We start from the raw sequence: 24,970 nt of genomic DNA on the forward strand, positions 1-24,970 counted from the left end.
CCGTGCGCTGGGGGCCCACCCTCCGGGAGCCACCAGGCAGGAAGCTAGTAAGGATTACTTTAAATGTGCCACACAATGTACTGGACAGTGTCAACAAGAGGTAGTTGCCAGTCACTCCATTTTTCATTCATTCATCAGACATTGTCAAGCAACCTTTGTAAGACAGACACTGTGCCTGCCCAGACCCTAAGCCTTGCCTTCAGGAAGCTTGTGGGAAAGTCAGACAAATGTGCTAAGGACAGGATAGAAACATACCCAGGTATGCTTATGAGCACTCATAGGAGACACTTGAAATCAGTAAATCAAGTGGTCATTAGGAACATGGGTAAGAGTGTTATTAGAAGAATGCTGGGAGGGAGGGAGATTGCAGCAGAGAGATTGTGATGAAGCAAAAATAGTGAGACTGGCTTGGAGAAACTTAGTTTTGAAGGAATGGGAATAACTGGGAAAGGACAAAGAGAGAAGAGGTGTTGAAGGAGGATTGTTTTACAATAAAGAGATTAAACCTCTTTATGTGCTGATAGAAAAGAGCCAAATAGGTGTGAAGGGTTAAGATAAAGAGGAATTTAGGAGAAAGGTGTTTGATAAGGCTGGATAGCAAGGAGAAAATGGAGATAGATCACAGTGAAATGAAATTAGCCAGATAGAAAAAAGGTAACCTTTTCTGCTGGACATGGAAAGCGAAGAAAAAGATATAAGAGAGAGAAAGTTGTATGTGGTGAGAAAGTTATTAGTAATAACATGAATTCATATGCCCTGAGGACTCACTCTATGCCAGACACTGTGATAAGTAGTTTGCAAAGTGTTGGGCAGGACAGTCCCATGTAGTCTCAGGACCCCTGCTCAGCCACAGGTGAGCCTTGAGCTTGGGACACATTCTTATCAAAAGTTGAAGGGTCCACACAGCCCAAGCCAGGCTTCTCAGTAGAAAGTAGGAGTATCTTTTCTTATTTCATGCTCAGCGATTGCTCCTGGGTTCTGATGAAATATATGTGTCAGTGGCCTTCAGGCACCCCTGCTTCAGTATTTCAGACTCCTCAGGGGGAGAGGAGAGAATCTTTTCTCGGCAGCAGAGGGTGGAAGGGTAGTAATGTGCAGACAAATGGCCCTATGTGGCCTTCCAGGAGAGACCACTAGCCATAGGAGACTGAGGCATGCGCTTAAAGCTGATCTTGCTCTGTCTCTTCTTGATGTAAATAAAGAACTGTTAAAGAATTGCTCTGTTATGTTGTGATAACTCCTACCGTATACCAAGATGCACTGGGCAGACATAAGGGTTCTCTTATTTAATTGTTATAGTAACCTTTTAGGATGGGCACTAATATTATCCCTAATTTACAGATGAACAAAAAAACCCAGTAGGCTTAATGAAGTCAGGATGAAAAATCTGATATCTATTGAGCTTTTCCTTGGTGTTGTTCTTAGTCTTTTGTGACTGAGGAAGAAAGACTGTTTCCAAGGAGGTGGGGAAGGGAAGGGTATCTGAGGAATGAAGTGCCCACCATTAGAATAGCTGCAAAGGAATATGAGGTAGTGTGCTAACTGAAGACATTTGAGCCTTTCCAACTTGAGCCCAGCAGAATGGCTCCCACAAAGAAGGGTGGTGAGAAGAAGGGTCATCCTGCCATCAATGAGGTGGTGACCCGAGAATACACCATCAACATTCACAAGTGCATCCTTGGAGTGGGCTTCAAGAGGCATGCTAGAGTACTTTTAAGTACTAGAGTACAAAGTACTAGAGTACTTAAGTACTAGAGTACTTTGGGTACTCTTGATTTGGGTAGATCACTAAGGGTTGGAGTAGTTGCATAGATCACCAAGGTCTGGATTGTTCAGAGAATATTATAAATTATGCTTTAGTAGGTGTTATGGCTTGTGTTTAGATGCCCTCCCAAAGCGTCATGCAGTCACAGGTGGGGCTTTTCAGAGGTGGCTGGGTCTAGAATGTGTGATGCTGGGATTAAAGATGTGATGCTGGGATTGATTCATAGTGCAATGCCAGGAAATTTGCCTTGAAGGAGATGGGGAATCCAGATGTGTGCATTGACACCAGGCTCAACAAAGCTGTCTGGACCAAAGGAATAAGGAATATCTCATATTACATCCATGTACAGCTGTCCAGAAAATGTAATGAAGATGAAGATTCACCAAACAAGCTGTACACTTTGGTAACCTATGTCCCTGTTACCATGTTCAAAAATTCCCAGACAGTGAATGTGGATGGAAACTAACTTTCAAATAAAGTTACAAAACTGAACCAAAAAAAAGACATTTGAGAGCCTGGCTAAAATTGAAGTATGTCTATAACAGAGACTTTAATTCCTACACTTTGTAATACCTTATCCCTGCTATCTCCATCTTCTATGCCAAGATGTAGATAGAAGGGCAGAGAAAGGACAGTTTGAGACTTACAGGCTCTGAGAAGGAGTACCTATGACCTCAAATGTGGTAGCCATTATTACAAGATGGTTGTTCCCAAGTGAGATATAAAGAAAGAGTTGTCATGGTTCAGAGGACAGGGAGAGATTCATTCCAACAGAATTACAGAAATCTGAGGGTACAGATTTAAACTCTATAAATTTAAACTAGCATAATATTTGAATAGTTTTTAAACTTAATCAATGGAAAAAATAAATTAATAGCACAAAAGAAAGAGCACATTTGGAGGAAACTCCAAGTGGAACTCTTCAAACATGTTGATTTTGAGATGATCACAGGTAGACCATAGAAATGTTCAGGTTTGGAAGGGACCATCTAACAGCAATAGTCCAAGCTCCGCATACCAAGAGTAAAAGATACAGGAAACCAACCTCAGCGTTTATCACGTGTAAGTACAGAAAGAATAGAGCCACCTGGGACACTGGTCAGAGTAATACTGTGCTGCCATTAAGTGGCACAGCAGGATTGTCTGGTGATGCAACCAAAATGAGAGAGAAAGAAAAGCCTGGCGTTCCTTTAGGGCATGCAGTGAGTCATGAGCTATGTAGCTATAAGAGTGATTAGAAAATAGGACAAGGGATCAAGGAAGACTTGAAGATTCAGCAAGGTGGCACCTAGAGGAATTCCAAAACCAAAGTTCACATTTTTTTTTTCTTCCACAAGCTGGCCTACAGTCACCTTAGCAGGAAATTGTAGCAAAAATATTCTGGGTTCAATAGCCAGGTCAAGATGCCCGGACAGGTCCCAAGGAGCCAATAACGGCTCGCTTTCTGACTCACCCACCTGCTGTCTTCATGGGACTTTACTGTTCCGTGCTCTCCCCCTCCCGTCCCCTGCCTCAAATATCCTCTTTGCCCTAAAAGTCTATTTTGAATGTAATGATGCTCCAAAAGTTACAGACTTGTAAGAGAAAAATTCTTTGCTATTTTGTTGTCAAGTCCCAAACTCTGTGTTCTGGTTCAATCCTGGGGTTACATCTTGGAATTCAGGTGTGAGGAGGCCACCAAAGGGTGCTGCAGGAATAGCCCTGGAAGTCAGAACAGGCCAAAAGCACCACAGTCACATCTGCCAAGTGTACAGAGAACTGCTGGATAGGCATCGCTTCTTTTATCTACACTCACTACCCAGGAATGTAGATCTTTTTTAGTGGAATTATTGTCATAACAAAATAAGGTATGGGGACAGGATTTCAACTCTGAAAGAGCTTAGCTACTCGAACTCCTAGTTTTCAGTCATGAACTCATCATTATCTAGTTAGATCAACTTTGAGAACTTTATTTTTTCATCAGAAAAATAGAGGTTAACAGCCATGCCCTACTTCCCATAGTGGCACTGAGAATCAAAACCAGATAGGTATTGTCTAGGAATACCCTTTTGTAAGACTATCAGGATACAAAAGCAAGGTACAATATTAGCTATAGAACATCTTAGTGAGCATTAAAAACCATCTGCCTGTGTTCAGAAACAGGCAGGGGAGAGTGAGGAGAAGGCTGTTCATTTAAGGAGGAATAGGAGGAAAGAAAAAAAGGAGGAAGAGAGAGCAGATGTGGAACAAGAAGCAAAGGGAAAGGAATGGCCTCTTACTGGCTGCCTTTGTACTCGTGATACCCGCTTTATTAGAATTACTAATATGGGGTTCCAGAAGGGATTTCTAGAGATCATTGAAATCTTTAACTGAACTGGATACACTACTGCTGCAGTGTGATATTTTGATATACACAAAATATATCTTGTGTCTAAGATATATTTTGGTCTTCATGCATGGCCCCTAGAAGATAAGATACACAAGAAAGCAGCTGTGATAGCAAACAAATTAATCTTTTTCAAGAAGAAAAAGAAAATACTTGGCTCAGTGGTGAGCCACTGTTTGACATGACAATCAAATTTGAGGGAAATGTTTATGGCTGCATTTTTTTAAAACCTCTAAATGAGCAAAAACAAAAAACAAAAAAACCTGTAAATGAAGCTTGTTTAATGAAGTCCTTTGGAGGAATTATGTATTTTTTCACAATATGTATTGCCTCTGCTGTTGAAGAGAAAGACGTCAGTGAGCAAAGTGGCACCACTTCTAAGGGGCTTAGTTGTTAATATCTGGACACAGCTGAAAAGTAGAAAAGCAGCTGCAGGGGGGTAGATTTTAACTGTTATCAACAACAAAAACAGATGGCATGGTAAAAGTGGGGTTCAGAAACGAGAAAGGAAGCCAAAGGGTCAAGGAGGAGACATAAATGCATCAAATAGCAATGGAGAGAGTCAAATTTTCTTTATCTCTTCTTCTGGAAAAAAAATACATAGTTTCACTTTTATGTGATTGCATTGGATATTTCAGGGTTAGGGTTAAATGCAGTAAATCATCTTAATCATATCTAGGCTCATATCCCATAAAGGAGCAAGGCTCATTTTTTTTTCTCTCTCTCTTAGGTTTATTTTTGGTTTATTTTTCTCATGTATAAAAGCCTAGGATTGGATCTGGGGATTTAGCTCAGCAGCACAGCGCCTGCCTGGCAAGCTCAAGGTCATGAGTTTGATTTCTGGTACCAGAAGAAAAACAAAAACAAAAAACAAATAAAAGCCTAGGATTGTATTCCCCTTTATGTGTTAGGGAGAAGGTTATGTGCAATGTTAAGGATGTTAACTTATTAACACTTTACCTGCCAAATCAAATAAAAACCTACCATTACAATTAATAGCTTATGCTCTTTTGTTGTCTTGTGTTATGTTGGTAAATGAGGACTTCTTTAAAAAGATATATATGTACACACACACACATATACATGTACATGCGTGGAAGTCAATAGGTCGATGACAGCAAAAGCAGACTTCATACATTTACAGAGAGCCAAAGGACACTGGCTCAAGAACGAGAAGGGTACTGGGCTGGCTTCAGGAGTAAGACAGCAAAACATTTCAGAAAACAGTCCTGTCTTTCAGCTGAAAATATTGGAAATATTTACTGTCTCAAATATCTACAGGAAAATGAATGAATCCTTCATCGTGCTTATGGAAGCAGACAGCTTCGCTATGCAAATGAAGGCAAGCTCCTTTCAAATAGCAGAGACATAGGAAGAAGAGTTCCCACCCCCCGCAACATCACAAACACACTTTAGTATAATTCTACCACAGAGACATGCTGATAATAGTTTATTGTCATTTTTCTATTTTCCTTAATACTCTACTAAGCTATCTTTGCTTAGTATGATGCTTTTAGCACTGTTTGAAAATGAATACAAGCACACCAAAGTAAAAGATAAAGAATGAATAATTGTACCCAGTTGAACTGTGGGAAGCTGTATCAGCCTCCACAGCGAAGGACTGAAAGAAAGCAGTTGTGAGCAGTCAGCAGAGTGCAGCGGGAAGAGCACACAGAGGACTGTGCGTGTGCGCTCGCGCTGCTGCCTCGCTCCCGGCCTTTGGAAAGTCTTTGTCCTTTTCTGGACTTCATTTTCATCATCTTTAAAATAGGAAACTGTAGCTCCACAAACATTATAAGGTATTTTTGCCCTGTGCAGAAGACGCAAAGCTTTTAGTCTCATCTACTGAGTTTTATAACAAAACTGAAAATTCAGGTAAAGTTTTGTATTATCCCTGAAATGTGCCCTGAAGTTCAGAAGAAGATAATTTTCAAATTCTTGTTAGTGGAATGGAGAAGATGCTACCCAAATTTCCTCAGACCCTGAAATTCTGTAATTTCTGTAATTCTGTAATTTAGAAAAAAATCCCATCAAAGATCATGTGTTCTGTAAGATACTATCCTAAACCAGTATGGGTCATTCTCAAGCTGAGAGTAAATTTGTTCAGTCTACAGCACCACACTTTCAAGCAAAAGGAAACCAGAGCTGGATATTCTGACAATTCAGTTGTTATTTTATATTGTCTAAATAGCTAATGCCAAACTTTGGCAAAATTGGCCAGTAAGATCTGTCCTTACTCCAAAGCTTCTGATCCTTCTCTTCCAACCAGTTCTTCTTTAACCCAGAAATTCCACACGTTTGAATGTTTTCTTCCAACTTCTATGAAAACTTATTGGAAAATGGTAGATAAACGTAATTTATAGCCTAGTGGTTTTCTCCCAAGGATATATGTACTGAAGTTTTATGCGTAAATACTTAGAAGTTATTTCTTCTTTTTGAAGGAATTTCATGTATCAATGAGTACAAAGAGAAGATCTACCCAGGGGTCAAGAGAAAAGGAGTTTCCTGAGTTTCCTAAATTCATACAAGATATGGGGAGCTTTGGACCAAGATTCTCTTCAAATTCTGGAACAATGATGATTATGTTTCTAGTGTTAATCATCCCTCAAATTTCATTCATAAGAGCCTCCTCCTCCTCGTACTTGGAATTACACTGGGATGGTTTTTACTTTTGAACAGCTGTGGGAAAGTTATCCCAAGAACCATGAGTGCTGTATAAAATATCAGATAATCTTTTTAAGGTTTGGGAGAAGGGATTTTTTTTTTTTCTTTTATTTCTTTTTGTGTGTGTGAGGCTAAACAATTTAGGGAGAGGCTCTCAAATTGAATAAATTACAAATTCAATTAGTAATTTACACATTTACAAGTAAACAATGCTTCCAGATCAGTGCTGTCCAACAGAACTTCTACGATGATGGAAAAATTCTATAACTACGTTGTCCAGTAAGTAAGCACTAGCTCCAGGTGGCTACTGAACACTTAAAATATAGTGCTTCTGAGAAGTGGGGGAGAGACAGAGGGAGGAAGGAAAGAAAGAGAGAGAATGAGAAAGAAGAAAGGAGGGGAAGAGAAGGGGAGAAAGGCAAGAGGAAAGTCCCCCAGAAATATGGCATTTGAAATTTGGAAACAATTTTATATTTTTATTAAGTTTAATTAAGTTTAAGTAGCCAATGTGGATAATGGATACCATGTTAGACCACACAATTCTAGATGATTCTTTATGTAAGCTAGTTGAGTTCCAAATATACCATACTGACCCTAGCAGGGGAAATTCACAGAAGAGCAACAGTCTTTGGAATCCCAGGTCCACTGTAATTACATAAGTTACAAGACAAAGACTACTGCTATTGGCAAATCACAAAATCTATAGAATTGCCATGGGAATCCTACTGGGGACATATGGGACAAACCAACATTTTGCTGCTCAAGGAGTTTCAAATGGGCCTGATCCTATCCCTCAAAGTCGTCCAAATAAACTCAACTTAATGTTTTTTACACTTCCCTAAATTAGTACCTACAGGGAGTTTTTCAGGTCTCTAAGTCAACCCTTGTTGTAGGATACCTCCCCCAAAGTCACCTATCACCAAAGATTTCCTAAAGCATTTTTTTCCTCACAGATAGTATTAGGAAACTGTGACTATTGCCCATTGTTCTTTTTTTTTTTTTTTTCTGGTACCAGGAATCAAACTCACGACCTTGCGCTTGCCAGGCAGGGCTGTGCCGCTGAGCTAAATCCTCAGCCCCTGCCCACTTTTTTTTTTTTTTTTTTAAAGCAAGGTTTTTTGGAGCCTTTCCAAGAAGTAGCTTGAATATCTGTTACAAGGAAAGAGATACAGTGTCTAAAGGCTCTTTGTTAAAAGATTGGATTTTGATAAGTACGTTCTTATCTGCAGGCTCTTTGTTTAAAACTTTGAGATTATACTTTCTGGCTCATCTAATCTTTCTATTTTTAGAAAAAGAACAGATAAAGGAATGGGTTCCCATCTGTGTTTCAAATAAGGTAAGAAGACTGTGATGAAATGTTACCTCTGACCCTGAATTTCTGCTCTGATTGAAACAGTAAGAGACTCCAACCATCGCCTCCATTACTTTTGAAATAGCTATGGTTCCCAGGACCTCAGCTTCTTGTTTCTTCTAGCCAAAGCCCAGAGAACTCTACTAGCTTGTGGTGGTCACTGTTCAGCCTCTGCTACATGATGGGAACAACATTCATCAAAAGTTATAAAAATTATACTTATTTCTAGAGTTTAAAAATTGTTTCCCCCTATTACAAAAGACTGAGGAGCTCAGGAAAGGAGCTCAGGACTTGGCTGCCCAGGGAAGGGTCCTAGGAGGATAGGGTTGAAAAAATTTAAATAAACCCAAGTCCCTAGAAAGAGCATTTGGTTTCCTGAGTTTTTAGGAAAGTTGTTGAAAAACTAAGGACTGTATTGAAAGGAGAATACTTGTTTTAGATAGTAACAGGTGCTGATACGAATAAGAACAGGAGGTGGGAATCACTTCCTAGCTAAGGGCCCAGAGAAAAGAATCCACATTTGGATCCTGCCTCAGTTTCAGATTCTTTGAAACGTAGTAGATGAAGCTCTCTGTTGTCTTTAATAATTGGCTTGCTTTCTTTTTTTGCCCCACTTGAATCTGTATAAGCTTTTGGGCCCTGCTTTCCATAAACCGCACTTAGCTTCCATCATATATAATGTCCTTACTTTGAAATTGAGTAAACAAAGATACAGACTTTGAAAGGGATCCACCAGCTCCTACTCCAACTCCTGGCCCAGTGCATACTTCAGCTGCCACAAAGTTCTTACTTCCACAGCAGAACCAAGCCCCTATCTGTCACCTATTTCCTTCCCCTTCTTTCAATGAAATGATAGAAGTTTGAACCTAAATAATTTGTGCTGAGCCTACGTAGCCGTTAGGACTTTGGGACACTTTATTCAGTGTACATTTTAAGGAATGTTTACTAAGTGACATGACTACGCCTTAGTAGTAGGTGCTTCTCCCACAGATAAGAACCTCAAACAAAGTTGTAGCTAAGATTCTCTCTAAAGGGACTTTTCATCTCCACCCACAAGGAAGGCTGGGGGAACTTGAGAGCTTGTTTAGAGGTTCTAGCAGGGGAGTGCAGCTACTCATGTACCCTTGACAGGAAACGATCTTCCTCTATTGGGCTGGCCCTCCTCTGCGACCGAGCTAGTATGCAGCTTTGGGAGGGACAGGGATGCACAAGGAGCAGTGACAGAGGATGGGGACAACTGCCCAGCTAGCCAGATGAGCCAAATCAACCTTGGCGATCAATGAGGTGACAGATGTCACAGCCAGATCGGCCTCACATCCAGGCTGGGGGAGCTTGACCCATGACTTTTTCTCTAACTCAGTACTGTTAACCCATATTTACTCATCTGCCTTTTCTTTCTAGCTGATTACACATGTTGCATTTTTGTTTATGTCTTTCTGGAATCCTTTCCTGTGGCTTTGTTTAAAGTTGAGCACAAAGTTCTGGGAAGCCTTGAGAATGCCTAGGAAGCCACATCCCGCACAGCTTTAGTATATGTAGGTTGGAAAGGATGGCTGACTCTTCAAGTTCCGGTCTGACTCTTGGCCTGGTATGGAGTGAGCGGATTCTGATGTGAAGGAAAAGAGAGTGTCACTAAAATTACTACAGAATTGTTCATGTAAAATCTCATTCCCGCTTAGACAAACTCTGATTCCCGTTACGGCTGTGGAACACACACACACACACACACACACCCCACCCTAGCTGATCTGATTACTTTTGTCAAGCCACGCTTTCTCAAGTCTTGCCCTCCTCCTCCCAACCTTTCTTCAGATCCCCGGAGTCTGCACCCTAGTGCAAGACACTCTCAGTTGCTTGCCTGGAATCTTGACAAATCCCAGCAGCCTTCTGACGTCCTTGCTACACCCGTTCTTGTTGGCTCACTTTGATCCTATCTCCATTTTGCCCTCAGAGCAACCTTTCAAAAATGTGTTGCTTCCTGGTGTGCGGGATGTAATGACCCAAATCACAAATGGGCCTACAGGCCACACACAAAGAGGCTCTCACCCACCCCCTTAGCTTTTTGTTCTTCTGGGCCACCTACACCGGCGCTACCACCCGCTGGCCTCCCCAGCTGGGAACGCTCCCCCTCTCCCCAGCACTAACACTGGCCCCTGCTCCCCTACTTTCCCTCCAGTGCTCAGTTCAAATGTCACTTCTTGGGGCTGGGGATTTAGCTCAGCAGCACATCGCCTGCCTGGCAAGCATAAGGTCATGAGTTCCATTCCTGGTACCGGAAAAAAAATAATAATAATAATCAAATGTCACTTCTTTGAGGAACAATTCCATAAAACCCCAGACTGTCAGATGTCCCCCTAGCATCTTTTCCTCCTCACACCACTTATTGCAGTTATAATTGTAATAATTAATTTTTCTTTAAAGACAGTTTCCCCAGTCAGATATAAACTCACGAACCTCTGGACCATGGCTGTCTTGCTTTATCCTCAACGTCTGCCCCAGTGCCCAGCACGAGGTGTGGGACTCTAAGTATTTATTGGGTGAAGGTCACGCTCCTGTTGTAGCCCTCTTCCTTCACACGGGGGCTCTGAAGCAGAACAACTCCTGCACTAGAGTGTACACTCTGTATTGTTATTCTTTTAACTTTCCTTTGGATTGATTATGTTTACCCTCTCTGTGTTTACGTTTCATTTCCAAAATATGAGAAAATGAACTCTCGGGTCGAATTGCAGCTGGCAGTTGCAGCCACACCGATATCCTCAGGACACGCCCTGTCCTTTCCCATTTCCTTCACATACCGAAACCACCAACCGGCTTGAGTGACAGGTCAACTTCCGGTTCTCAGTCTGCTGAAGTAAGATCCATCCCGGCCCCAGCCACATGCCGCTCTGTCTCTCTGAAAGCCTGCATTTTGTTTTTAATCCAATAAGCAGTTACATTCTGGCTTTTTATTATAATTATTTTGAGACTTATGGGCAGAACCTACAAAACTGTATCTCTGAGAGCAGGTATGCTGACCTGATATATTATCTAAATCATCTTTGTATCTTCTGCATCTAGCATAATGTTAAGTATTTATTAAATAAAATTGACTTTTTTTGTTGCCGTAATAGCAGTGATGGGGCTGGGGATATAGCTCAGCGTACAAGCACCTGCCTGGCAAGTGCATGGTCCTGAGTTTGATTCCTGCTACAAAAAAAAAAAAAAAAAAGCAGTGACTGGGATGAAGTTCTTTTGTCTTATCACTTCCATTCATCAGGTCCATTCTATGCTCTCCCTCACAGCCTACAGAAAATAGGCATCGCCTATCTTCTTTGCCTGTCCTGGGAAAGGTTTCCAAAATTACTGAGAAGGAAGAAAAAGGCTTATAAAAATGGATAACAAGCTAAAAAATGCCAATAAATAAATCCAGCCAAATGCTGGATGTGGCATATGTTTAAAGCCCCATGGCTCTTCCTGAAATTAGATAAGAAGCTTAAAAGGTCGGGGCATCTAGCAAAGAGCATCTACCAAAAAAAAAAAAAAGATAAAGAAAGGCAATAGTTCACGTGATGACGAATTAAGCACATGCCTTGTTGATTCTAAAAAGACAATGCTGTTTATTGTGTATTTTGTAGTGGAAATCACCTACCTTAATGCGTAAACATCTAAGAGTAATATATTCTCTGAAACCAAACACACAGATCTGGAAATTGCTGCCCCTAACTCACAAGATGACCTTGGGCAAGTCAGACCCCTATGAATAGTTAGCTGTGGTACAGTGATGGTGAACCTTTTAGAGCTTTCAATGATACAGTCTGCTGCAGCACGGGTGCCATAGGTTCACCACCTCTTATTATAGACTTCTAAATAGGCTCCGAAGGGAATTTCCTTCCATTTAAACCAGTGGAAACACCTGTGGACACAGGGAAGGACAGTCAGGCCATGATTGTCATATAGGAAACTAGACCGATGCCATCACTGAAGGTATGACATGCTATCATGTCTCAGGAAACAAACATTTGCAGACAAAACCACTTCTTACTGATTGCCAAATAATCTCCATTGAAGTGTTTCTTTGCTTTTCAGTTCAACAGCTATTAATTAGTAGCCTTCTACTCAAAAGAAACAATATGGCAGAAATGCTCATCAGTAAACCTGTGCTGTAGATCTGGCAGTGCCACTACAAGCTGTGTGATCTTAGACACTTCATAATAGTAACAAGTGACACTTACTGAGATCTACTCTGCCCACCAGGCTTGGAGCTTTACTTGTACACCAAGTACACCAAGTAAAGTACACTCGTACACCCAGTAAAGTACCTCACCAGGACTTACACCAAGTACACCAAGTACTTAAGTACACCAAGCCAGTACTTCCTCTATTCTCATCAAACCTTTCAGGAGGAGAGCTATTGTTCTCTGTCTAGAGATGACTAAAATGAGGCTCAGAGAAGGTAAATAATTTGCCCCAGGTCACAGAACTACTCATGAGCTTCCAGTATCCTTGTTTTTCCCACTGACTGAATCCTTTAGGTGGCAATTTTTCTCCAACTGTAAAATTAGGGAATTTAATTATGTGGCCTGGGGGCTGGAGATTTAGCTCAGCGGCACAGCACCTGCCTGGCAAGCGCAAGGTCGTGAGTTCAATTCCCGGTACTGGAAAAAAACAAAACAAAAATAATAGTAATAATAATTACGTGACCTGGAGAAGGAATATTGAATGAATGTAACCTGTGTGTTGAGTTTTTATTAGGGGAAGTTTCACACGTGGAAAGAGGAGAGGAATGAGCCCCCTGAGCCACACCCAGCCCCAACTCCATCATCTACGTCCACCTGCTTTCCTTCTCAGCCCCCACTGGGGGCTTGTATAGCAGCCTAGCTATATTTTACTGTGAATATTACACTGTAAATAGTCAGCATTTATCATGAAAGGAAAAGACGTTTACAAAACATAACCACAATATCATTAGCATACCTAAAATGAACAGTAATTTCTTAATATCATCAAGTATTCGATGTTTAAATTTCCCTGATTCTCATTTTTTAATCTCTTAATCTATTTTATAAATTTTTCTCTTTGGTACCAGGAATCGGACTCGGGACCATGCACTTGCCAGGCAGGCACTGTGCTGCTGAGCTAAATCCCCAGCTATTTTAGTAACAAACTTGCAGGAAAAGCATAGAGGACAGAAAATATTAAAAATCATGTACTTACTACAGTGGAATGCTACTCAGCCTTGATAAAGGAAATTCCACCACTGGCAGCGACCTAGATTGTATTAAGTAAAATGAGACTGGCCCACAAACAGGTGTACTGTTTGATGTTACTCATTTGTAGAATTTCAAAATGATATTTTGTGGCACTGGAGATTGAATCCAGGGCCTTCATACTGAGCTTCATCTCTAACCCCTCTTTTTACTTTTTATTTGAGACAAACTCTCACTAAGCCACTAAGTTGGCCAAGGTGGGCTTAAATTTGCAATCCTCCTGTCTCGGTTTCCTGGACTGCTGGGATGATAGGCATGTGCCACTCTGCCTGCCTTAAAGATATTAGGATATAAAAAGATTGGAGATGTGTATACACATGTATTAACTCCTGTAATGGTTGATACCTTGTGTCAACTTGAAAAGTGCAGAAGGTTACCTAAGGGACTCAGCAGGGCGCCAAGGTCCTTACTTTGTAAATATCCTGAGCCTGTGCAAGAGGAGAGCACAGATATGGTGTGAGTGCTACACTCACCCGAGGGCACATAGTCTGCATACAATATAAGGGAGGAAAAGAGGCTTGTTTTCCCCTTTTGCTCTTGTTGCCTTTGCTGTCTTCTGCTGCCTTGAACCACTGTGCCTGTGCCATGCCAGCCTGCCTTGGAGCCAGCTGATTATGGACTGAAACTTCCAAAAACTGTGAGCTCAAATAAACCTTTCCTTCATCAATTTTGGGTGTCAAGTATTCTGTCTCAACAACAAGAGAAAAGTAACCAAGACAACTCCCCATCATGAATGTAATCATTATGTACTGCAAACACGTACCAAAAAAATTTTTTAAAAATGTTAGTCATCTACATAAGACATTTCAGAGAAGGGTCATGAATGGAGACTAACTACTTTATGAAAAAAAATGCCACTAACACTATTTAGTTGCCTTCAATTAATATGAAATGTACCTGTTTTTAAAAATCTAAGCAGAGGGGCCGGGGATATAGCTCAGTGGCATAAGCACCTGCCTGGCAAGTGCAAGGTCCTGAGTTTGATCCCTGGTACCACAAAAAAATAAATAAATAAATAAATCAAAATCAAAATCTAAGCAGAGCGTGGTGGTGCACATCTGCAACTCCATCACTTGGGATGCTGAGAGGCAGGAGGATTGCTGTGAGTTTGAGGCCAGCCTGGACTACCTAATGAGTCCAAGCCAGCCTGAACTACATAGTGAGACCCTTTCTCAAAAAAAAAAGAAAACCAACCAAATTCTGTCATTGTTCAGAAAAATTTAACAAGTTTACGTATAATTGTTATAAAGTTGAGTTGCTAAAATGTGTTCACTGAAACTTTTTCACTTACATTAATGCTGTCCCCTATTTTTCCACTCATAATTCTAGACTGAGGTAACATTTTATCCCATGGAGTAAAATATCTAACATTTGAAGTACTAGTAACAAGAAGATAATTTTTTAATGAAATTTTCCCATTCTGATTAATCTGAATGTTCTCCAAACATGTGGTGTGCTAGCTGGATGCCTTTTGACACAATTGTTACACATTTGGCATGAAGAGCCTTCAGGTTGGTGTCTTCCAAAAAGGCTGAGCAGATAGGCCTCACTTGCTTCTGCAGAAGCCAAGTTTTAGAAGCATAGATCTGTTTTAAAGTTCAGAGCAATCTTTGGAAGAGAAGTTTAGAACCATAAAGCCAGTGGCCTTCTGATAACATTTAATTTCACATAGTGGCATAATACCAGGCCTGAGGCCTGTAACAGTGAGATTTCTTCACCTCTCCAGTACAGAAAGCACCATTATTTATACCCTAAGTTTTTTAGTACTGGGAATTCTTGGGGTAATCTCATCTGTAGGAGCAACTGTACCTCCTTACTTACCTCCTTCTCCTCCAGCTGGAGCTCATGGAGCTAGAATCTATCTCAGTGTCTATCTGTCTGTGTGTGTGTGTGTCTCTCTCTGTTTCTCTGTCTCTATTTTTCTGTCTCTCTGTCTCTCTCTGCTTTGTTTAAATCAGAACCCACACAAGATCCTCACATTATGTTTGGCTGATATTTTATCAGCCTCTTTTAATCAATGTGTTCCTTATCTCCTCCATATTTGTTTTCCTTGTAAAGTATTTGTTGAAGAACCCAGATCATTTATCCTAAAGTTTCTACTTCTGGATGTTGCTGACTGCCTTACTTTTATGTCAGTTAACATGTTTCTTTCTCCCTTTTATCACTGGTAAGCTACTAGCCAGGTCTAGAAGTTTGATTTTATTTAGATTTGAATTTTTTTTAAGTTTTTGGCAAGAACACCTCATAAGTGGTGCTAAGTACCTCCATCAGGAGGTAGTGATGTCTGCTGGTCAGCTTTTATGATGTTAGCAGTACTTGATGATACTGCCTAGTTCCATTATTTCCATGATTAATGCCTTCATAATTTTTAAGGACAATTAGGTTGTTAAAGATAATTTGATATTTTTGGGAAGTACACTGTGGTTATTGTTTTGTCTTCCAGGTATATAACAGTAAGAGTATATACTCAAATTTTCGTGTTTAAATATCACTGATACTCAAAACATTAAACCACCAGTTGGGATCACCTGGAATGGTCAGTCTCCTGCTAAACCACGATCTAATCCTTTAGTTATTGGACTATGGGATCGGGGGAAGGGGTAATATGTTAGTTTTCAACATTTGAAAACTAAAAAGCTCATATTCTTCATGGTTTATTATAAGCCCTAGTGTCTGTCTTTAAGTTCCCTTCTTGCTCCAACAGGAACTTATATAGTCACTCTACCAAGGGATACTCTTCTCCTGCTTGATTAGCCTGCTAAGCTTTACCTATATCTATAAACTGTACAATGCCACAAAAGACTTTTATATGTTCTAGCCAATAAAATAAGCAACAAAATAAATACAAGTTATGATTATTAGAAAACAAAATTATTAGTATTTTGAACCAATACAATTAGACACCTAAAACCAAACCAAACACAAAGTAGATACATTAAGCAAATTATGAGCACAAACTCATAGGCCAAATAAGCCTACAAAAATCTGGTATGGTGGCGCCATCTACAACATTAGCCTACTTGGATCGGTTACTAATTATAAATGAAGGTAAATGTAACTGCTTATATAAATTGCAGCTTTTAAAATGTAATTCCACTAAAATTCTTAAGAATTAGTTACTACAACAAATGTCTGTAATCTTGCCTTCCCCAAAGCTCTCTTTCCTAAGAACTGGTATCCCCTCACTTGCAACCAACTATATAGCTAAAACAAGATCTTCTCTCTGCTTACATGAACCAACTTCCCTGGTCACCCATGATAGGTTCAGGGACAGGCACTTAACCTAAGCCAGTAAAACCGGAAGACTTCATCTGCATTTTTCAAACAGCAATGAAAAAGTTGTGTCACCCACATTGTTGTTAAAGGACACTGGCTCAAAGGGCTATTTCTGCCTCGTGAGGAAAGTCTGCCTGTGGTAGGATCAGAAGAGAAAGGTGACATCTCAGAAGGAGCCAAACCAATTGACAAAGGGAATTTTGATGGCAGTGGCTTCTTCTCGCTGCTCCTGAGGGCCAGATGCAGCCCAGCTCATCTCTTGGTCTGGCTTTTTAACCCTTCCTTAGGAGTCATAAGGCAATAATTTCTAATTTTTTTTTGTCAGAGCTAATTCAAATTAGAATTCTGTCACTTACTACTAAAATAATTTCCACTCTCTGGCCATAGGGAATGCATAGAATGAATTTTCCATATGTAAATTTGCATGTCAGTAATGTCCATTTTATTATACTATACACAAATCCTTTCAATGCCCCACTATTATCAATTTTAAAAATGCAGAATGTGGATGGAGTTTTATGTGATTTTTTTTTTTTAGTTTGGCTAGCCATGATGTAGGGTGTGGTGACAGAAAATAAGTCTGGGAAGGTAAATTAAGATTAGAGTCTATAAGGTCTATAAGGTATTAAATGTCACATTAAGAATGATCTTGGTCCTGTGGGTAATGTGAATTCATTTGGAAAGACTTCATGCAGGGAAATAATATACTTAGAAATTTAGAATATTTAAATAGGTAATTCTTGCAGCAATGTGAAACGCCATTCAAGTGGGTGAAATTTTGAAAACAGCTTAATAGGTGTTTATCTTAAAATTTAATCAATTGAGGGCTATTCCAGGTGTCGGAGGCTGAGTGAATGAGGGACTCACCTAGAAAAGATATCCTGAAAATTGCTGGGAGGCAGAAGGATTCAAAAGATGTTTCAAAAGTGGTAAGTGACTACTAAATGACCACTTGGACATAGAGAAGGGAAATGAGAAAATACAGAAAGGCTTTGAGTAGACAGGGATACTATCAACACAGGGGAAAAAGGAGGAACAGATTTGACAAGACACTGATCCCACTGAGCAGCATTTCCTTCATGTGTATTTTAGCAGATGTGATGCTAAAAGGTATGGTCCTTCGTGTATCTCTCACATTCTCTGGCATTTGAAAGCCATAATGTGATTACATCTTGGCAGGCTTTATTTATCGGAATTCCCCTACAAGCTAGGATACCAAGGAAATCATTGAATTCTAGACACTTGGATACCTATTTGGTCTATGATGAGGAAGGCGCTAATTGTGATTTTTGTCATAATGGGGCGTATTAGTCTCGTAGAGCCCTTTGATTAAATGGCTGCAAGGAAGAGAAATTATAGCCAACTTGAAATTTTATATATCACATGTAGAGAATTCCCTAACTCATTTCCTGTTCTGCCATCTTCTACTTTCATGCTCGTGGTTAGAGGTAGAGGAATTAAAAGTTGATGAAATGAAATTGGAAAGGAATGTGAGGCTCACTTTTTAAAGTAAATATTTCTGTATTCAAAGCAATTTATCAGAAGACCCATTTGTCCCTTCCCTGAGGAACTAACCTAAGAGCTCTTAGCCATCAGATTTCTAAGGTGAAAATACCACACGTCAGCGGTATAGCTTGTTCTGTGTTAAAGGCAGACCTAGGTAGTCTTCATCCTCAAGAGCCTGAGAGCTGTCAGGCCAGTACTTCTCGGAAAGTGTGAAATTCAAATTTGTGGGTGGTGACTTTGCCAAAATGAAAGTATATACTTTTTAAAAAAAAACACCTGAGCTTTGTTTGTTTGGGGTTTAGTTTTGGTTTTATTTGCTGCTGGAGATTAACCTCAGGGTCTCACATATGCTAAGCATGTGTTCTATCACTAAACTATATTCACAGCCCCAGAAACTCACATCTTTATAACTCTGACAACATTGATGAGTTATAGGAAACACTGACCAAATTCTGCTTGGTGTGGTTTCCATTGCTTTACTAAATTCCTTTTAACAGCACTGATCAATGCAAATCTACAACAAGCCACAAGTGTAGTTTTAAATTTTCTAATAACCATATTTTTTAAAAAAGTAAAAACTAATGTGAAATTAATTTTTCACAGACTTTTTTGAGGATTTTATTTTTTTGGACCAGCTTAAGTTCATAATAAAATGAAGAGGAAAGGGCTGGGGATTTAGCTCAGCAGCAAAGCGCCTGCCTGGCAAGTATGAGGTTGTGAGTTCGATTCCCAGTACCGTAACAAACAAACAAAAAAATTAGTTCTGAAAATGAAGAGGAAGGTACTGAGATTTCTCACATACCTCTTGCTCGCCCCCACATAACCTGCACAATTATCAACATCCTCCACTAGAGGGGTACATTTGCTGACTGATGACACATCGCTATCACCTGAAGTCCATAATTTACATTAAGCTTACAGTTGCTGTTGTGCATTCTATGGGTTTGAAGAAATATATCATGATATAGCGTATCCATCACCATAGCAGCATCTAGAGTAGTTTCACTGTCCTAAAAATCTCTGCTTTCTACCTATTCATCCCTCCTCCACCCTAACCCCTCACGACCATTGATCTTTTTACTGTCTCTAAAATTTTTTTCTTCTCCAGAATGCCATACAGTTGGAATCATACAGTATTTATTTAGCCTTGGACTAGCTTCTTTCTAAAACTTATTTGAGTGATATGGTTTATTTAGTCAAAATTTTCCAAAATGTTAGCATTTTAACACTTACTAATGACATCTGAGGCATTCAGGGATGATTCAACATATGCAAATCAATAAATGTAACATACTATATTAACAGAGCCAAGGACAAAAACCACATGCTCATCTCAGTGGATGCAAAAAAAGCATTTGACATTCATGATAAAAACCCAACAGAAAATTGGAATAGATGGTCTTTATCTCAGTCTGATAAAAGCATCTATAACAAACCAACAGCCAACATCATACTAAACAGACACAAACTGAAAACTTTGTCTCTAAAATCAGGAACAAGACAAGGATGCTCACTGTCAGCACTCTTATTCAATATAGTTCTGGAAATGTCAGCCAGTGCAATTAGACAAGAGGAAGAAATAAAAGGAATAAGATAAGAAGGGAAGAAGTTAAATCATCATTATTTGCAGTGACACAATACATTGAAGACCCCAAAAACTCCACCAAAAGACTTCTACATTTAATAACCAAATTCGGTAGAATAGCTGGATACAAAGTCAACACTGAAAAATCAATAGCATTCCTGTACACAAATAACAAACTCACTAAGAGAGAAATTAGGAAACATCACCTTCCACAATAGCATCAAAAAATGAAATACCTAGGAATCAAATTAATAAAGAAAGTAAAAGACCTCTCCACTGAAAAACTATAGTACTCTGAAAAAGGAGCTTGACAAGGACATCAGAAAATGGAAAGATATGCCTTATTCTTTGGTAAGAAGAATTAACATAGTAAAAATGGCCATACTTCCAAAATTGTTACACAGACTTAATACAATCTTTATTAAAATTCCAACAGCATATATCACAGAACTAGAGAAAACAATCCTAAAATTCATTTGGAACCAGAAGAGACCTAGAATACAAAAGCAATTCTGGGCAACAAAGGCAAGGCAGAGGACAACATAATCCTTAATTTGAAACTGTATTACAAAGCTACTCTGATTTTAAAAAAAAAAAAGCAAAAACAAAAAAACAGCATGATATTGGCAAAAAAAACAGACCCGAAAGTCAGTGGAACAGATTCAAAGATCCAAGAACAACTCCAATCACATTTAGCCACCTTATCTTTGATAAAGGGGCCAAACACATTCACTGGAAGAAAGATACCCTCTTTTATAAATGGTCATGGGAAAACTGGCTTCCCACATGCTGAAGATTAAAACTAGACCCATGTCTATCACCATGCACTAAACTCAAATTAAAATAGATCAATGATTTAATATTAAAATAGAAACAATCTGCTGGAAGAAAGAATAGGTAGAACTCTTGAATAAATTGGTGCAGGCAAAGACTCTATAAACAAAACCCCAATCAGTCAGGAAATATTACAGAGAATCAACAACTGGGATCTTAACTTATTAAAAAACTTTTGCACTGCAAAAGAAATCATCAACAGAGTAAAGAGACAACCCACAGAGTGGAAAAAATTTTAGCTAATTATTTCTCAGACAAAGGACTGATATCTAGAATATATAAAGAATTTTTAAAAAAAAAAACAGACACCCTAATTTAATGCCCAAAAATGGGCATCTGAGATGAAAAAGTACAAAGAGCAAATAAATATTTGAAAAAATGTTCAACATCACTTGTCATTCATGAGATACAAATTAAAACAATGGTGAGATGCCATCTCACTCCTGAAAGAATGGCCATTATCAAGAAATCAGCCGGTAACAAATGCTGGAGGGGTTGTGAGGAAAAAGAACCCCTTCTCCACTGGTAGTGGGAGTGTAGACCAGTGCAACCACTGTAGAAATCAGTGTAGAGATTCCTCAAAAAAATAAGACTAGAGGTCCTATTTGATCCAGCTATTCCCCTTCTTGGTATCTTCCCAAGAGAATTAAAAGCATCATACCACAGTGATATATGCACACCCATATTTATAGCAGCACAGTTTGTAATAACTTAATCTTGGAAACAGCTCAAATGCCCATCAACCGATGAATGGATAAAAAAAATGTGTTTTTTTTATACGATGGAGTAGTACTCAGCCATAAAGATGGATAAATTTGAGACATTTATAGCTAAATGAATGGACCTTGAGACCATATTCTTAAATGAGATAAATCAGACACATCTGTGTAAATATCACATTGTCTCTCTGGTGTGAGAAACTGAAAGTGTAAATAAGAATCAATATGTAAAATAGAAATTGTGAAATAGGAAGAAATTATTCCAAAGGAAAGGGAACCTAGGGAGGGGGAGGAGGAAAGGTAGGACCAGAAAAGAAAAAATGAGAAAAGAAGAATAAAAAGGAAACAAAGCTTTGTAAATAAGGAAAGGAAGAGGGGTTGAAGGGAGGGGAAGGAAATGGGGAAAACAAGGAATCAAACTATATCATCATGTACAGGTACAAATTCCCCATGATGAATGTGATCATTATGTATATCTAAACTGTACTAATAAACTTATTTTTTAAAAACTATAAAAACCCTAAAAGTTACTAATGAAATATGTTACACTCTTTTTTCTATCTCTTCGAAATCTGCCATGCATTTTACGCTTAGAGTGCATCCCAGACTAGCCATATGGCATGTGTTCAGCAGTCACCTGGGGCCACTGGCTACATGCTAGACAGAGAAAAAAGACCAAAGCCAGAACAACATCTTTCAAAGACGTGAGCTGCCTGTGCCTTAAACTCAACAGCAAGAAAACCATGCTTACCATAATATCTGCCACTTAGCTGGAAGCCACTCCAGTTCTGAGGGGGAAAGGTTTTGCGATGCAATTACAAGTATGCATTCAAATATTTAACTTTTTTTATTCAAATGTCTACCCTGCCGTTCAGTTTTTCATGTTTTGAAGCACAGAAAATAGTGACACCTTTCTGTCATGATGAGCTATGGATTAGAAATAGGGAAGAGTAGAATTGCTTTTGCATTGAATTCATTCCAGATACAGAAGTAACGTGCTGTTTTGGAGGAAGCATTAGCTTAAGAGGCAGATTTGAATTTTTCTCTTGGCTTTGTCACTAACTGTATAGCTTGAGACAGAGTAAGTCAATTCTTTGGACATTATTTCATTCTCTAAAATTGACCGGATCAGTGGCTTTCAAACCATACTTTGGGGGAGCTTTGGACTTTATAAAAAAAGAATGTGTGAAGAAATAGATGAGATTTTACACACACACACACACACACACACACACACACACACACGATCAGATTTAATCACTGAAAGATCAAGTTTCTTCTGGATTTTAATCTACAGTATACGCTCCAAAGCTAAGTAAAATTTCAAACATAACCAGGGAATTTGACCATCTCTGATTTTTCTTCTAATGACCAAGTGAAATATATTTGCAACTTTTAGTCTTGTCAGTGTGTGTGTGTGTGTGTGTGTGTGTATGCTGGGGATGCAAACCAGAACTTCTCACAGGCTATGTGAGTACTGTACCACTAAGCCATCCTCAGCCCCTTAGTGGCCCATTCTTAGAGGTCCTCACATGTAAACATTCTTAAACTTCCTTGTCACCAGTCTTTCATCTTTCAAATCACTAGATTAGTTACCAAACTGTACACATTGTTCATTGTAGGCAAATTAAATGATGAGATGTATATTGTTCTGTTCATTGCAATGCTTGCCCTTCTCTCTGGTATACCTTGCCTTTGGATGAACTGTAAAGAAGAAGCATCTGAAAAGCAAGATTTACATTTTTCTCTCCCAAGTCAATTGCTTATAGCAAACACCAAGAAAACAGTTACAGTGTAAGTTGGAGAGGAATGCTGTCACAGGAGTAGGCAACAGAATAAGGTCCTCTTCATTTTGATAAAGACCTCAGCTTATCTCTTGCTTTGGAGCCATAACTAGGCATGTTCTGTGTACTATTGCTGGGTCATTGAAAAATTCCTGCTCTCTGGCTCTCATGTGTTCTGTTTCAGAAACATTTAGTATTTTCAATACCTTTGTCCCGATCTGCATGTATTAATAGCCTTGTCATCTAATATGCTATCTTGGTTTTTTTTACATTCTTTTATGATAGGCCAGAACATCTATTATCCCAACAATACAAAAAGAAAACAGATACAAAGTAGTATTAAAAAACTTCCTTACTTAACATTACAAAACTAAGTATATGCATATATTTAAATCCTTTTACTTCCACTCCGTTCTTTGGCTGAATTTTATTAATATAATATCTGCCCTTCATAATCCTTCTCTTATGAAAGGCATCACTACCCTGTCACTCAAACCACACCTCCTCCTCGACCACCCCCCACCTCTATTCATGAACTGTTAACAAGACATCTTCCTGTATTGCTCTGGAATTAATCTCTTCTTCATTTGAGTTCCCGTTTGCAATTCCATTTCTTCATAGGTGTGGCATGTGAGATTTTAACTGCTCTGTTCTAGTTTTTTCTTCTTCAGTCAGTGGCAATAGCTCCACATCTGTTTGCTTCTGTAGTTCCTGTATCATGGTCATAGTCTTATTCAAAGTAGTACAAATGCGGCTCTTAGTCTCTTTCTCCTCAATCACAACAGGTTTACAACGTGCATACAAAGGTTGGTATCGAGACTTTATTGCTGACAATTCCTTTGAGAGTGTAACTGGATTTTTCTCTCCTGCTGAATCAGGATGATTAGTCTTGATTTCATACTCCAGCCTGTACTAAATGTAATCCAGATCAGAGTGAGCCTTCTGGAACTGTACATAATATATCTTGCTTCTTCTTTTTCGCCTAATCCTTAAGTATTTGCTTGTTTTTGAAGTCAATGGTCTAGGCCAGTGATGGCGAACCCTTTAGAGCTTTCAATGATAACAAACAGCTGGCTGTGGCACCCGTGCCATAGGTTTGCCACACAGCCATCAGTTCTAGCTTATCGACCTCCACCTCCATGTTGAATAGTTGACATTCCTCAGACCAATGTGCTCTCTTGTAAGATGAGGAAATAAGAAGCTTTCCACTGACTTACTTGTGGCCCACAGCCTGAAAGGTGGTAGGATCCTATGGTAAGAAGGTAAAGCTAACCGGAAGAAAGCAACTCTTTTGCCTCCTTGTTCAGAATCATCCTAGTAAATGGCCACCTGCCAAGAGGAAATGTCAAGTAGGAACTTCCTCAGATTACATTAAAGGGTATCTGAGAATTGGATAATATCCTTTTCAAGACCTGAAAGTGTTTTTTACACAAATCAAGTAGAATTTTGTAGGGCTTTCCATCTATTTGGCCCAGGAATCAGTGACCAGCTAGTCATCTCCCAAGAATCTAGGGGTCAAAGCATTCTGATTTCACACTAACCCTACCACTTTGCATGTGAGCCACATGCAGGTGTCAAGTGCTCCTACTTAGATCACACTGTTCCTGGACCCTCCTATCCCTATGAGATTCTCTAAGCCAGTTCTAACAGTAGCCTCTTTCACCCTCACTTCTGGTCCAGAGAAAACATTCTGCAAAGCGCTTTTCAGATACGCTGACCCCACTGGGTGTGGCAGAGCACACTATAATCCCAGCACTCAAGAGGCTGAGGCAAGAGGATGACCACAGCTTAAGGCCAGCTTGGACTACGAAATGAGTTCAAGGTCAGCCTGAACTACAAAGCAAGAGCCTGTTTCAAAACAAACACTCTAGTGAA

The 24,970-nt window shown here is 39.4% G+C and overlaps 1 protein-coding gene and 1 pseudogene across 1 annotated transcript; one reads left to right on the plus strand and one right to left on the minus strand.

The window, feature by feature from the left end:
- Positions 1-1,581: 1,581 nt before the first annotated feature.
- Positions 1,582-2,231, plus strand: LOC102006413 (60S ribosomal protein L31-like). Its single transcript, XM_005373402.1, has 2 exons — positions 1,582-1,725; positions 1,992-2,231. The coding sequence occupies exons 1-2, from the start codon at positions 1,582-1,584 to the stop codon at positions 2,229-2,231; spliced, it is 384 nt and encodes a 127-aa protein (XP_005373459.1).
- A 21,389-nt stretch (positions 2,232-23,620) lies between these two features.
- Positions 23,621-24,236, minus strand: LOC102006733 (annotated as a pseudogene).
- Between the last annotated feature and the right edge of the window lie 734 nt (positions 24,237-24,970).

The sequence above is a fragment of the Chinchilla lanigera genome, unplaced genomic scaffold (genome assembly GCF_000276665.1).
Source record: "Chinchilla lanigera isolate Chin_1 unplaced genomic scaffold, ChiLan1.0 scaffold00002, whole genome shotgun sequence".
NCBI lineage: Eukaryota > Metazoa > Chordata > Mammalia > Rodentia > Chinchillidae > Chinchilla > Chinchilla lanigera.